The sequence below is a fragment of the Brachycentrus maculatus genome, unplaced genomic scaffold (assembly GCF_059751285.1).
Source record: "Brachycentrus maculatus isolate JH-2025_06_01 unplaced genomic scaffold, ASM5975128v1 h1tg000142l, whole genome shotgun sequence".
In the NCBI taxonomy this organism is placed as follows: Eukaryota; Metazoa; Arthropoda; class Insecta; order Trichoptera; family Brachycentridae; genus Brachycentrus; species Brachycentrus maculatus.
In genome coordinates, this window is record NW_028280895.1 from 780,148 (window position 1) to 794,993 (window position 14,846).

General features: G+C 32.0%; 1 protein-coding gene across 10 annotated transcripts in view; it reads left to right on the forward strand.

The window, feature by feature from the left end:
- Positions 1-14,846, forward strand: part of LOC148308973 (polypyrimidine tract-binding protein 2-like) — a 552,278-nt gene that overhangs the window by 438,184 nt on the left and 99,248 nt on the right. For all 10 annotated transcript variants that reach the window (XM_088260789.1, XM_088260790.1, XM_088260791.1 and 7 more), the window contains one exon: positions 489-590. In XM_088260789.1, coding sequence (XP_088116915.1) covers positions 489-590 — 102 coding nt within the window. The remainder of the gene's footprint in view (positions 1-488; positions 591-14,846) is intronic.

A 14,846-nucleotide genomic window follows, 5' to 3' on the forward strand; every position in this document is an offset into this window, starting at 1 on the left:
CATCTCGGCCAAGATGAAAAAGAATATGGAAGTCTGGGCATTTACGGGGCTGACGATCGTCATAGGCTGGTTTAAGTGATCGCTTTACACACGTGTAACATTCACCAATTCTACCCATTATTGACAATCAAACTCCTGGTAGTTCTATTTATATGAACCAATTTTGAAACATTGTTCTTGAATCACTAGAATTTCACTAGAGACGTCAATTGGTGAGATGTCAAAAATAATATGAAAACTAACTCCTATAACTAACACCAACTACATATACCAATATTGACAACCACACTTATCAAATTCTTGAAAGTTCTACATAATGATGATCCATTTTCTAAACATTGTTCTTGAATCTCTAGAACTTCATAAGAGACATCTATTGGTGAGACGAAAATAAGCTTTTGCCTCCTTGTCTTTGTCCTCCACTGCTGGATATACAGCTTCTTCCGATTCTGATTGCAGATTTGATAGTAATTTCCTTGTTGTTTCAGAGAGGATCAGACGAGCTGCTTTCCCAAAGCGGAGTAACAGTGATGGCGCCTGCGGCCCCCCACCACCCGGACAACAACAACCAGGACTCGGCCACCAAAAAGGTGACTTCCATTCAAGTTTACTATCAAATAATTTATCGTGGTACTTTCCATGTCTAAGCTAGACAAAATCTGGAAAGACCGGGGTGCGAGTAACAACACCAAGATGAAGCTTGTCAGGAGCTTGGTCTACTCCATTTTTATCTATGCTGCTGAAACATGGACCATAAAAGCAACAGAAAGGAGAAAAATTAATGCCTTCGAAATGTGGTGTTGGAGGCGCATGCTCCGAATTCCATGGACAGCTAGACGCACCAATAAGTCCATTCACCAGGAACTACGCTTGGATGGCTTGACTCTGGCCAATATCTGTACGCGACGGATTCTTCCAGGATAGCCTGGAGCAACTAGTTGTGATCGGTAGCCTGGAGGGAAAGAGAGGGAGAGGAAGATCCCCACACGATGGAAATTAAGGCAGCAGCAGGCACCTCAGTCGGGCATTTATGGGGCTGACGGTCGTCAGTGCCGTAAATGCCCAGACTTCCATATTTTTCTTCATCTTTGATGAGATGTCAAAAAATAATATGAAAATAACTCCTGTAATTGGAGACAATCCAGATTGTGTGAACAAGTATTTGGACACAATCAAAATGTTGTAAATTAAGTCTAGTCATTCCAAAGCAGTCGTTCGGTAATTAGAATTGTTGTCTTTGTGCAAACGTACGCCGAGGTAGCCAGCTGTTGCGGGCCGAACCCGTGAGAGATGACTCAAAAGGTTTGTTTGTGCTTCACTGAACTTGAAACGATATCAATCTTGTATCCCTCACACGTGCCGCCGTGACGATACACTGGATAAGGGAAATCCGACATATTTATTCAGCATACATATGCCGACCCCCTAGAGCAGTCTTCCCTCAAAATATCAAGATTTTGATATCCTTCCAACATATCTTACGATAAATAATAAATAAATAAATAATAAATACATGCTTTCATAAAGCTGTCTCATAAGTTTTTAGTTTGCATACAGCTAGTTCTCTTATTAACATTAAACACTTGAATATACCACTTTAATAAGATTTATCTGTATATGCGACTAGTTTCGAAAACTTACAAATGTTTTCATCTGTATGTTTTCGAAACTAGTCGTAAATATAAATCAAACTCACTTAAGTGGTATATTCAAGTGTTTAATTTTAATATAATAATTAACATGTCATTCCACAAAGTTAATGCCGAATCAATAAATTATACAGCTAGTTCTCGGTTTTCCAATGTTTACCACAATATTTCATTAAAACCCTTATCCGCATCCCAATGATGCGTAGGGCACTGCATCATATAAACGCAGTGTTATCTTGAACGTAAACACATGAAAGAAAGGTGATTAGCCCTCCGCTTCAGGTACCAGTCCAGGGTTATATTGAATAAATATTGCAGTGAAAAAATCAGTTATATTTATTTGACCTCCCTGGGAATCGAACCCGGGACCTCCAGAACGGTAGCCGAGCGTGCTGACCATTACACTACGGAGGCGGACCACAATATACATCAGTTTAAAAGTTATTTTTAGGACTTTAGTTTTACTTTGTAATTTCTACATTTAAAAAAATCTATTGTAACACGTATTTCAATACAAATGATGCAGAAAGCATCGAAATACGTTGGTATCCCAATAGATTTTAAGAAAAAGTGGTATTTACCAAGTAAAACTTAAGTTAATATTATTAAATCATCCTTTTATTTGTCGACTATTTATATTGAATATAAAGGATATGACATTAACATATAGTGTATAGTTGAATAATTTAAGTATTTTAATCATATGAGTCACGTTGAGATAATATATGTTTTTTAGTTTTTAATTAAAGTTTTACTTGTATTAATTGAAAATGGATATATATTACCACAAAGTGACCGCCGAATTCATAAATGAAAATACTTTAAAAAATACTGAGATATGGGTCAACCTATTGAAATATTATTATTAGATTTCATTTATCTGGTATTTGTACCGTTTCAATATGTCTGATGATATTGAAACACATGTCACAATTGATTTTATTAAATAGTAGTTTTTAAATTTACAAGGTAAACTTAAGTTAAAAATGTAAATAATTAATACCACAAAGTGACTGCCTAATCATTTAATTAAAATACTTTAAAATTACAGAGATATAGGAAAACTTATTAAAAATTATTATTTGATTTAATTTATCTGGTTTTTATATCAAATTAATCTGTCTTACGATATTTTTTTCGAACTCTTATGATTGAAATGGTTTCCAGTAATTAGGTAGACAAGATGTCTCGAGATTTCCTTAATCTCATACGATCTCCTTTTCTTCAAAATGCGCCATTACTTTTCCCCGATATTCTTTGAAATATTCCGTTCAAGTCGGTACTCATACCCGTACAATACCTTTTCCTTCCAACCTATGACAGGGCTGGGTATCCATTCGAAATCGGCGGTACTTGTGTGCTCGTGATGGGTCAAGCGTTTCTAAAAGCTTTTATGATTATTCATACGGGGATGCTGTCTTACGTCAGGGAGACTCGACAACGGGGATAGGTACATCTCAAACGTAGGGCTTTTCGAGAGTTTTCCGTTGTTTATTTTTGTATTTTATGATTTTTCCCTTCGGGGTCCTGCCTTTATTATGTGGGTATACCGAGCACTCTCTCCTTTTAATAATCCTGTTTGATGTTTCGGGATAAATGAGCGTGTTTAAATATCATTATATTTGTCAGTTGTCGGAAATGTAGGCCCTGCGGTACACAGATATACAATAGAACCTCTTATAACGAGCATTATTCGTTCCAGCATCTTACTTGTTAAACAAAACACTCGTCCAGCGATATTTTTTCCCATAGAAATCATTGTAAAACACGATAATGCGTTCCATGGCAAAAAAATACTAAATTTTTTACATATTTCTAAAGCGTTAATTAAAAAAAATAACTTACTAATGTTTAAAGAGTGTAACAACTTGGAAAACAATTATCGATTTGAAAAAAAAGACGTTGGTAAAAATGTGAATTTATGACAAATAATTTATCCTTTTTAACGAGAAAACTGTCTAAAGCCATTTATTTCTGTCGACGCTTCAAAATTCGTCGAAAATGTGTCACAGTATTATCGTTTAATAAATTTGGAGTACGAATAGCCACCCCCTTATTACGGTGTTGCTTCTTAATGTACGATAAAACATTTTATTCACAATTTCTCTTATTGTGCTAGAAGATTGTTGGTCTACTACTTCCTCCTCCTTCATTAAAAAGCTCTCCTCCATAATTTTTTGCTGTGAAACAGGATGCAACTCTGCAAGCTATTCGGTGGTCAGCTCGTGGCTGTGCTCTTTCACAAGCACTTTAATATCGTTGTTATCTACATCGAATCCCGGCGTGAAAGTCTCGACTCACACGTGAATGTTATGAAGAAAGGACTTGCCTGTAACTCGTAACTCGTTATGCGAGATAAATACTCGTTAATGGAGTAACTATTTCCCTTTTTCTCGTTATGAGAGGTGCTCGTTATGTTAATTACTCGTTATGTGAATTACTCGTTATGAATTACTCGTTATGAGAAGTGCTCTTTATTTGAATTGCTCGTTATGAGAGGTTTCACTCTACTTTAGCAGATCGCTTTGACGTCACTCTTGTCTTCATACAGAGGGTGAGCGGAGCTCTACTTGTTTATGTTCTCCGGATACCTGGCAGCCGCTATCTGCGGGATACAAACTGTGAAAAGCGGACATTTCCACTTCGCTAGTCCAAACTTGAGATTGGAGACATAACGACTGTCAATACTACCCTTAACAAGATGTCGCATTCACTCTGCCGGCTTTAAAATAATCATTTCAATCGCTCGGGTCTTTGAGTATATTTTTCAAATGAAAACACCTAGAACCTGTTTCACTTTTCTACAATATTTGAAGCGTAATGTGTACAACTACCTTTTTTATTTCATTTAAAAACACCTCGTTGCAATATTCTTAGTGTTTTTAACTGGCCAAAACATTGCATTTACTGTGAAAATTTACTTAATTAAGTAATTTTCACAGTAGATGCTAAGTTTTGAAAAAAAATATACAATTATAAATTTTTTTCAATCATTTATAACTAGTAATACAATATTATTGTCAATATTATTTACATCAAAAGCATTTACTTTGTGGTTAGTCATTTTTACTTTAATATTTTTTTACAAAAATGTGCGTAATATTTCGAGATTTTAATGTCTACCGCTTTCGAGACGTACCCGTCACTTCTTAAGGATAATCACTATAACAGTATGCAAATAATATACCCGTCACCACCATAGTATTCACACACTTAATCAAAAAATGTTGATCACATGCGATTTTAGTCGACCCGAGGACCAACATGCGCTATGGTTTGCGGAACAACCTTGTTCTGTGGTATAATAATATAAGTGTTGGGTATTTAAAATACCAAATATAACTTTGTTTAAAAGCACCCTATTGTATATAACAGATTGGCTTTATTTTTTGACATCTTATCAAAGATGAAGAAGAATATGGTAGTCTGGGCATTTACAGGGCTGACGACCGTCATAGGCTGGTTTCAGTAATCACTTTACACACGTGTAACATTCACCAATTCTACCCATTATTGACAATCAAACTCCTGGTAGTTCTATTTATATGAACCAATTTTGAAACATTGTTCTTAAAACTAGAACTTCACTAGAGACATCTATTGGTGAGATGACAAAAAATAATATGAAAACTAACTCCTATAATTGGAAATAATCATTTGCGAACAAGTATTTAGACACACTTACACAGAAAACTCAGCTTTCTATCGCACATGAACGAAATAACCAACAAAATTTAATGTCTTTTTGGGATTTATACACTATTGTTATATGTGTGATTGATATATTTTAATTAGTTATCGAACTTCTACTAACAATGTTTATTTGAGAAGAAATAGAAATAAAACTAAATTTTCATTTCTTAGAACTTTTCAAATATATATATATATATATATATATATATATATATATATATATATATATATATATATATATATATATATATATATATATATATATATATATATATATATATATATATATATATATATATATATATATATATATATATATATATATATATATATATATATATATATATATATATATATATATATATATATATATATATATATATATATATATATATATATATATATATATATATATATATATATATATATATATATATATATATATATATATATATATATATATATATATATATATATATATATATATATATATATATATATATATATATATATATATATATATATATATATATATATATATATATATATATATATATATATATATATTGTATATATATATATATATATATATATTTGACATCTCAACATTGATAAGTAATACATTAATTAAAAAAGAATATGAAGGTCTGGACATTAATGACCGTCATAGGCTGGCTTACTTTACACACTAATGTACTTTAAGTGATTACTTTACACACGTATAGCATTCACCAACAATTGACAACCACACTAGTCAAATTCTTGGAATCTCTATATATATATGATCGAAACATCGTAGAATAGAAATTTCGAACTAGTTGAATCGCTAGAATTTTCACTAGAGACATCTATTGGTGAGATGAAGAAGCCTTTTTATTGAGCAGAAACTCTTTTTATTGGCTTTGTTCGAATGCTCTTATTGCGATAATCTTTCCTTTTTGGGTAGGTGACTGCTGCCATTTCCTCCCCTCAAATTCTCGAGCCTTAGATCCGGAAGTATATTAATACTTTAGCGGTGAACGCTGGAGATTAACTCTCTGATTAGCTTCCGTCGCCGCCATTCTCCATCGAAAACTTTTATTAAGTCCAACACTTTCCGATCTTGCTTGCTTCTTAATTATTATCAATATTATATCTCCTGGCAATTTCTCACCAGAAACTTTATGCGACCAATTTATAACACTTTTTCAAAAAAAAATATATACATATAACGCTTAATCACAAATATATAAATTATATTTCTTTTAAAAAATTTAAGAGAAATATTGTATGTCTATTTTACTCACACTTCTATCAAACATATTATGTTATAATCACTCACTCCTTTCAACGACGTCATATATCAAAAAACTTGATTTTGCAGGAGATCGTTTTTAAAGTTTAAAAATATAATACAATGTATTAAAAATATATATCAAGCCACTTATTGAACTTTTTACTATGAAACAGACATTTTTAGGTAAAACCTGAAGGGTTTTTCTCCATTTGAAAAATATTTAATATACTTAATAAATTAAAAATACAATATGAAGCCAATTTATAACACTTTTACGAAAAAATATAAACATATATCATACGTAATATATCAATAAAACTTGATTTTTCAGGAGATCGTTTTTAAAGTTTAAATATATATTACAATGTATTAAAAATAAATATCAAGCCATTTATTGAACTTTTTACCGTGCAACAGATCTTTTTAGGTAAAACCTGAAGGGTTTTTCTCCATTTGAAAAATATTTAATATATTTAATAAATTAATAGTACAATACCTTTTCTTCAAAATGCAAAAACAACACTTTCTGGCCTGTAGCGGGTAAATATTAAGTTTAAAATATGCCTCTCTTACTGGGATATAGTACATTTTCTGGGCATTCCGAAAACATGCACAACTGAAAATTGACGATTTTTGATTAATGACTTTCTTGAAAGGAGTGAGCGATATATACATTATTTTATAATTAAACACTTCTTTGACTACTTAATGGGTTTTATTTCACTACACGAGACTTTTATCTACAGGTGAAAAATCAAACTCCACAAAGTTAATGCCGAATCCATAAATAATATCATTAATTATTGTTTAAAACAAATATTCTTAAATTGCTCTTAAAAATCTCATCCACACCTTACAAGGCTTATGGAAATACATCATATAAATGCAGTGTTATCTTGAGCGTTAACACATGAAAGGAAGGTCACCCCTGCGTTTCAGGGAGCACTCTAGTGTATTATTAAATAAATAAAGAGTGTAAAATTACTAATATTTATTTCAACCCCCCCTGGGACCTATAGCACGGTAGCGTAACACACAAAACATAACATCACAAAGACGGACAAGCCTCCATGGTGTGTATGTATATATATATATATATATATATATATATATATATATATATATATATATATATATATATATATATATGTATATATATATATATATATATATATATATATATATATATATATATATATATATATATATATAAATTTTAAACTTGTGTAAATATTGTGGTCCGCCTCCGTAGTGTAATGGTCAGCACGCTCGGCTACCGTTCTGTAGGTCCCGGGTTCGATTCCCAGGGGGGTTCAAATAAATATAAGTGATTTTCCACTGTAATATTTATTCAATATTACCCTGGACTGGTACCTGAAGCGGAGGGCTGATCACCTTTCCTTCATGTGTAAAAACGATCAAGATAACACTGCGTTATATGACACAGTGCCCTATGCACCATTTGGGTGCGGATAAGGGTTTTTATAATATATATATATATATATATATATATATATATATATATATATATATATATATATATATATATATATATATATATGATACTTTTTTAAAGGAAGAGGTACAGCAGAAAACGGTTCAATAAGAATCGTAAAATTTAAATAAAAATAGAGCTGCATATAAGGGGAATGTTGTTGGAGTCGCAATCCTGGGTAAGGATAATGGACTATTCTTGGAAGTCCTTTGATGTGGTTCAGTTATTGTGCAGCTTTCAGGAAAGCTCGTCGCGTTACACAAGAATGACTATAGCGGCCGGACAATGCAACAGCAACGATGGCAAAAGCTTTCATTCGATTTTCAACGATATTCCAGGCGGAATGTACGTAACCGCAAACGGAAACGCTAGGGGATTATTTGTTTATTAGTTTTATTTATTTCATCGATAAAAATTAAACAAATTGAAAATATTGTATTGAAAATTCTTCATTATAAAGCTATGAGAATAGTGCTGAAGAAAAATAAATATAAGATTGGAGAAAATGAAGGAGAACTCAACAGTCTCTTTTTCAAGATAACCTAGAATAATGAGACTGTTATAAATAATATGACTTGAATTAAATTTTTAAACTATGAAATGCCTTAATATTATAAATTAGAATAATAAATAAATATACAACATTTTGAGTGTGTCCAAATACTTGTTCACAAAATCTGGATTATCTCCAATTACAGGAGTTAATTTCATATTATTTTTTAACATCTCATCAAAGATGAAGAAGAATATGGAAGTCTGGGCATTTGCGGGGCCGACGACCGTCATAGGCTGGTTTAAGTGATCACTTTACACAAGTGTAACAATCACCAATTCTACCCATTATTGACAACCACACTACTCAAATTCTTGGAAGTTCTATATATAGGGTCCGCCATCTAAAGTTTTTTTTTTCAACTAGTGCTTATTTCGTGAATGGTAACACTTAGCTCATGTCTGATTTGACAGATAATTAGTTTTATCCTTCCGCTGAGCGAATATGGTTGTGTATACGCTTGAACAACGCTGGGAAATATTGCGACATTACTTTGAAAATCATGGTAATGTTGCAGAATGTGTGCGAAAATTGCGTACGGTTTTTGGAAGAAGAGAAGCACCGTCAGCTCCGTATGTTCGTTATCTTGTGAAAAAAGTGAAAGAAACTGGCATCCTCATCGATAAACCAAAGCGTGAAAAGCCAAAAACAGTGCGTACACCCGAGAATATCGATGTTGTGGCAGAAAGTGTGCGTGAAGCGCCATCAACATCAATTCACCGTCGTTCTCAACAATTGAACATTTCGGAGACATCATTGAGACGAATTTTGCATAAAGACCTTGGTATGACGCCATACAAAGTCCAATTGGTTCAGGAGTTGAAGCCAACTGACCATCCAATGCGTTTTCGCTTCGCTGAGTGGGCCTGCGATCGACTTACAGAAGATGCCGATTTTGCCAAAAAAATCATCTTTTCGGATGAAGCTCATTTTGATCTTGGCGGGTATGTAAACAAGCAAAATTGTCGTATTTGGGGCACAGAAAACCCGCACGCATACATTGAAAAGCCGGTACACCCAAAACGAGTCACTGTTTGGTGCGGATTTTGGTCCAGAGGCATAATTGGGCCATTTTTCTTTGAAAATGAGCAAGGAGTGGCCGTTACAGTCAATGGCGATCGTTATCGGGCCATGTTGAACGGATTTTTGTTCACAAAAATTGAAGAAGAGGATATTGGCAACATTTGGTTTCAACAGGACGGCGCTACGTGCCACACAGCCGAAGCTACACTCGATGTTTTGCGCCCTGTTTTAAAAAAAAAAAAGTTATTTGGCGGACCCTTTATATGAACCAATTTAGAAACCTTGTTCATGAATCACTAGAACTTCACTAGAGACATCTATTGGTGAGATACATACTAATATAAGAGTTTCTGCTTAATAAAAAGCTTCTTTACATCTCACCAATAGATGTCTCTAGTGAAGTTCTAGTGATTCATGAACAAGGTTTCTAAATTGGTTCATATATATAGAACTTCCAAGAATTTGAGTAGTGTGGTTGTCAATAATGGGTAGAATTAGTGAATGTTACACGTGTGTAAAGTGATCACTTAAACCAGCCTATGACGGTCGTAAGCCCCGTAAATGCCCAGACTTCCATATTCTTCTTCATCTTTGATGAGATTTTAAAAAATAATAAATAAATATACTCGATTAGTTAAAAATAAATAATACCATTAACATATTACTTAAAATTAGGATTAAATACGACTAATAAGACGGATAGTCATTTTATATAAAACACAGTCTCACAATTGTTTAATGTATAAAAGTTTAAGAATGTATGATGAGATGTCTGAATGTATGAAGAATGAAAAGAGTCATGGAAAATTGGAAGACATATTTGTATATTGTTATATATATGATGTTAATTAAGTGTTGATAAGTTTGTATTAAATGTAATATAAGCACACTTAAAAAAAATCATCACATATCTACAATATACTCTAAATTACAATAATGAGTGAAACATGGAGTTGGCAAAAGAAAGATGAAAGTAAACTGAATGCAGTCGAAATGCGATCTCTCAGAAGAATGTGCAACAAAACGATGTATGATAGATGTGCGAATAGTGAAATAAGGAAGGAATGCAAAGCTGAGATAAGCATTATCGATAAAATTAAGAAAGGTGTGTTGAGATGGTTTGGACATGTATGTAGAACGAATGAGTGAGGAAAGAACGGTAAAACAAATTTATGAGGCGAATGTAAGTGGAAAAAAGAGCAGAGGAAGACCGAGAAAAACATGGCACGATCAGGTATGCCAAATACTTGAAAGTGGTCAGGTTAGGAGTCGTAACAATCGGCGGGTATGGATGAGGAGATGCATGAACGTGGAAGAGGCGAAGAATGTTTGCAAAGACAGAGTGGTGTGGCGTTCTATTCTCTCTGCCTACCCCTGCGGAGAAACGGCGTGATGGTTAGTTAGTTAGTTTTAGAAAAAACAACAAAAAAAATCCTTTATTATATGTGACCTTTTTTCATCTTGCTGGTATATTATTGCTTACACATGTATATTTATTTAGAAATTTTTGAAACAAAATATATTATTTATTCAACATCTATTTTTTTCTATAGGATAATTGAAAGTCGTGCGTGGTATTGAAGTAAATTTTAATAAATACGTCTAAATATTCATTTAATAGAATTTATTTGTGGAAACATTAATCTTCTTTAAATTCCACGAATTCGATAAATATTTCAATAGCTTAAATCCTACCAATCCCACTTGAAAGGGAGAAAAAACATTTTAATTTAATAAATTTTAGTTATTTTCGAATTGTTTGTACGCAGAGTAAATAGTAAATACGTTCGCAGAACTTGTCTTCTTTGTCTACAAAGTCTCTTACTTTTTAAAATTGTTGTTTTGTGCTTTTTTGAAAAATGCTTTTATTTTCTTTATCATATAAATAAAAACTACAAAAAATAAATACAAAAAGCCCAGATAAACTGCCAATGAAGCAGTTTGTTAAAATAATCTTTCAATCAAAGTATAAACCATGAAAACAAAAAATATATATATATATAATCATTTGTGAAATCATTCAAAAAAAAAAAAAATATATATATATATATATATATATATATATATATATATATATATATATATATATATATATATATATATATATATATATATATATGTACATATATATATATATATGTAAAATCATACTATATATATAACGAAGTGATATTTTGCTTTCAAGTATGAAATAATAAACTGAAATATGTTGCTCTGTGATCAAAGATTTTTATAATATTAGTTTTAAGTTATATCTCGTATCATAGTTTTGGTATTAAACAATTATTTAACCAAAACTCACCTGTAATCAAAGAAACGATAATTAAAGTTAATTCTTTAACATATAATTATATTATTATAGCATTTAAATTAATCTTCCATACTATTTTCTTCTCCGAAATCCATATTGTTTTTTCATCTGATGTCTTGCTCTATCGACAATTGCGAGATCTGCCTTACCGACAGTCACCAAACTAAATTAAATATATTTTATTAACATATAAAATCACATTATACATCATATATCAAGACATGCAAGTCAATTTACAAAAGGAATTGAAAATATGATATAAATAATTGTCATCCCTGACAAATAAATAAGCGGAGGTAATGAAACATAATCTTTATTCGATAACGCGGAACAGAAGAGCCATTATCTGTGGGGAGGTAATGAATTTCCTGCAGAATGACAGGCATTTACCTCATGGAAGGGGCTATTTTCCCGGCGACCACGTAGAACGCATTAAGGGCGGTTGACGCTATGGGGTTAGCGCAGGCAATGCAGGTGCTCTTATGGCAAATGAGATTTTTCAAAGCCTACGGTCAGCTGCAGAGTATGTACTCTCGTACTATCAAGTCGACAAGACAATTTCAGAGAACGAAAGCTTTCCAAGAAATTGCAATAACAATATAAAGCTGCAATAAGCTCCCGACTGGACACAATGTATGTCGTTAAGTAATAAAGGACAAACGATATTGAAGTTCATCGAACTAAAAAAGAAATTGAATCATCTACCATTCGCTATATAAACTTTCTTGAATGTTCTTCGTTGAGACTTTGTGGCACAATTTATAAACTGTATTAAATAAAACAACATCTCTTTTTCTCTCCAATCCGTTTCGATAAGAACCTTGTCATCATTAGGGTTTAATATGTACATGAGAGGAAAAGTACTAATAAACAGTGCTTTAAAAAAAGCTGATTTCCTTTGTAAAGTTTTTAAATAAAACAATGTATGTATATTCTTTAATTTCGTTAAAAATATTACCTTTTATATTTATGAACTAGACATTTTTACTTTTAAAATTTCAAACATTTATTTAACATCTTAATGTAAATTAAGAAGAGTTTAGAAGTCTGTGAATTTAAAATCTTACATGTGCTACTTCTTCGACATCAAAATTCAAAATCAGCTAGTTTTCACGAGCATAAAACTTCATTAAATAAATGCAATAAAAATTCCCGAATTATTTTAAACGTACACCGATACGTTTTAAGTTGGGTTATTCTACGTTCTGTCCGCGCGACATAATAGACCGTAGTCATGCGAGTAACTTGTTGCTATTAGTCCCTACTTGTTGATAAATTCCGTGAACTTGTTGCACTCAATCTAGCCACTTCTTTCTATATAGGAATGTAAGAAAAAATGTTTTTTTTTTGTTTAAAATATTTTTTCTTTTTACACTTTCGACATCTCAACATAGATTAAGAAGAATATGAAAATCTAAATATTTACAGGACTTTTAAATGTCATAGGCTGGTGTAATCTTTTATCCGCGTGAAACACTCACCATTCTACCCATGATTGACAATCACACTACCCAAATTTTCGTTCAAAACTCTTATTTCATAATACTGTATATTTTTACATAATTGACATCTCAACATAGATGCAAAAGAATTTGGACGTCTGGGTATTTACTAATCTCATGACACTGTACATATGAGTTCACTGTTTGAATATATGGAGAAAGCTCGTATTTAGCAACTGCTTAATAAAAGCTTTCCCAATCCAAACATTGATGGCTTCAGTGAACTGACATGAGATGTGGCGTTCTATTATATCTGCCAACCTTAACGGTAAGTGGCGTGGTGGTTAGTTAATTAAAAGTCATCTAAAATTATTCTATTATTTTTTAACATCTCATCAAAGATAAAGAAGAATATGGAAGTCTGGGCATTTAAGTGATCACTTTACACACGTGTAACATTCACCAATTCTACCCATTATTGACAACCACACTACTCCAATTCTTGGAAGTTCTATATATATGAACCAATTTAGAAACCTTGTTCTTGAATCACAAGAACTTCACTATGACGGTCGTCAGCCCCGTAAATGCCCAGACTTCCATATTCTTCTTCATCTTTGATGAGATGTTAAAAAATAATATGAAAATAACTCCTGTAATTGGAGATAATCCAGGTTTTGTGAACAAGTATTTGGACACACTCAAAATGTTGTAAAATTATTATTATAACATTAAATTTTTTACATTATCAAATTTTGAATTCGCTCTCTGTTAGCTTATATAACTTTTAATTTGCGATATTATAGTGAGATGAAGGGGGTTTTCACCTGTATCCTGCGGATATGGAAAGTTACGTTTGATGTGCCACAATATCGTGTAATGCCCGAGGATCCATGGACGTTACTATTTAGCTAACCGACCTGAGGGCTAACCCTTCCTTTGTCTTCCAACGAAAGCTCTATCCAGTTTATCTCTGTGATTGTATCTGGTGTTGATAACATTTGATCAAACCCTTCCAGCCCCCCAAAAGCACCCTTTGTAATTTATTATTTGTTTATATAAGTGTACGAGAATACGTTTTTGCTCTCCTTCAAAACTTGTATACAGAGAAAAGCTGCGCGCAGAAGCTTTGTTATAGATTTTTAATTTTATTAGGTCAATATGTTGGCCAACGTAAAAATATAAAAAAATTAAAATATATATAATTTTTAAAATTTAATATACTTACAAGAGGTTTTTTTAGAATATGACGCAAGCCTTGAAATGCTTAGACTTCTATCTACATTCGTCTTAAAACATTTTGTATACACCTTTGATACGTATGAAATCATTATTGTTTCATGAATTGATTCAGCAGTCACTTTGTGGTAATACATGTTCATTTTATTTGAAAATTTACTTGGT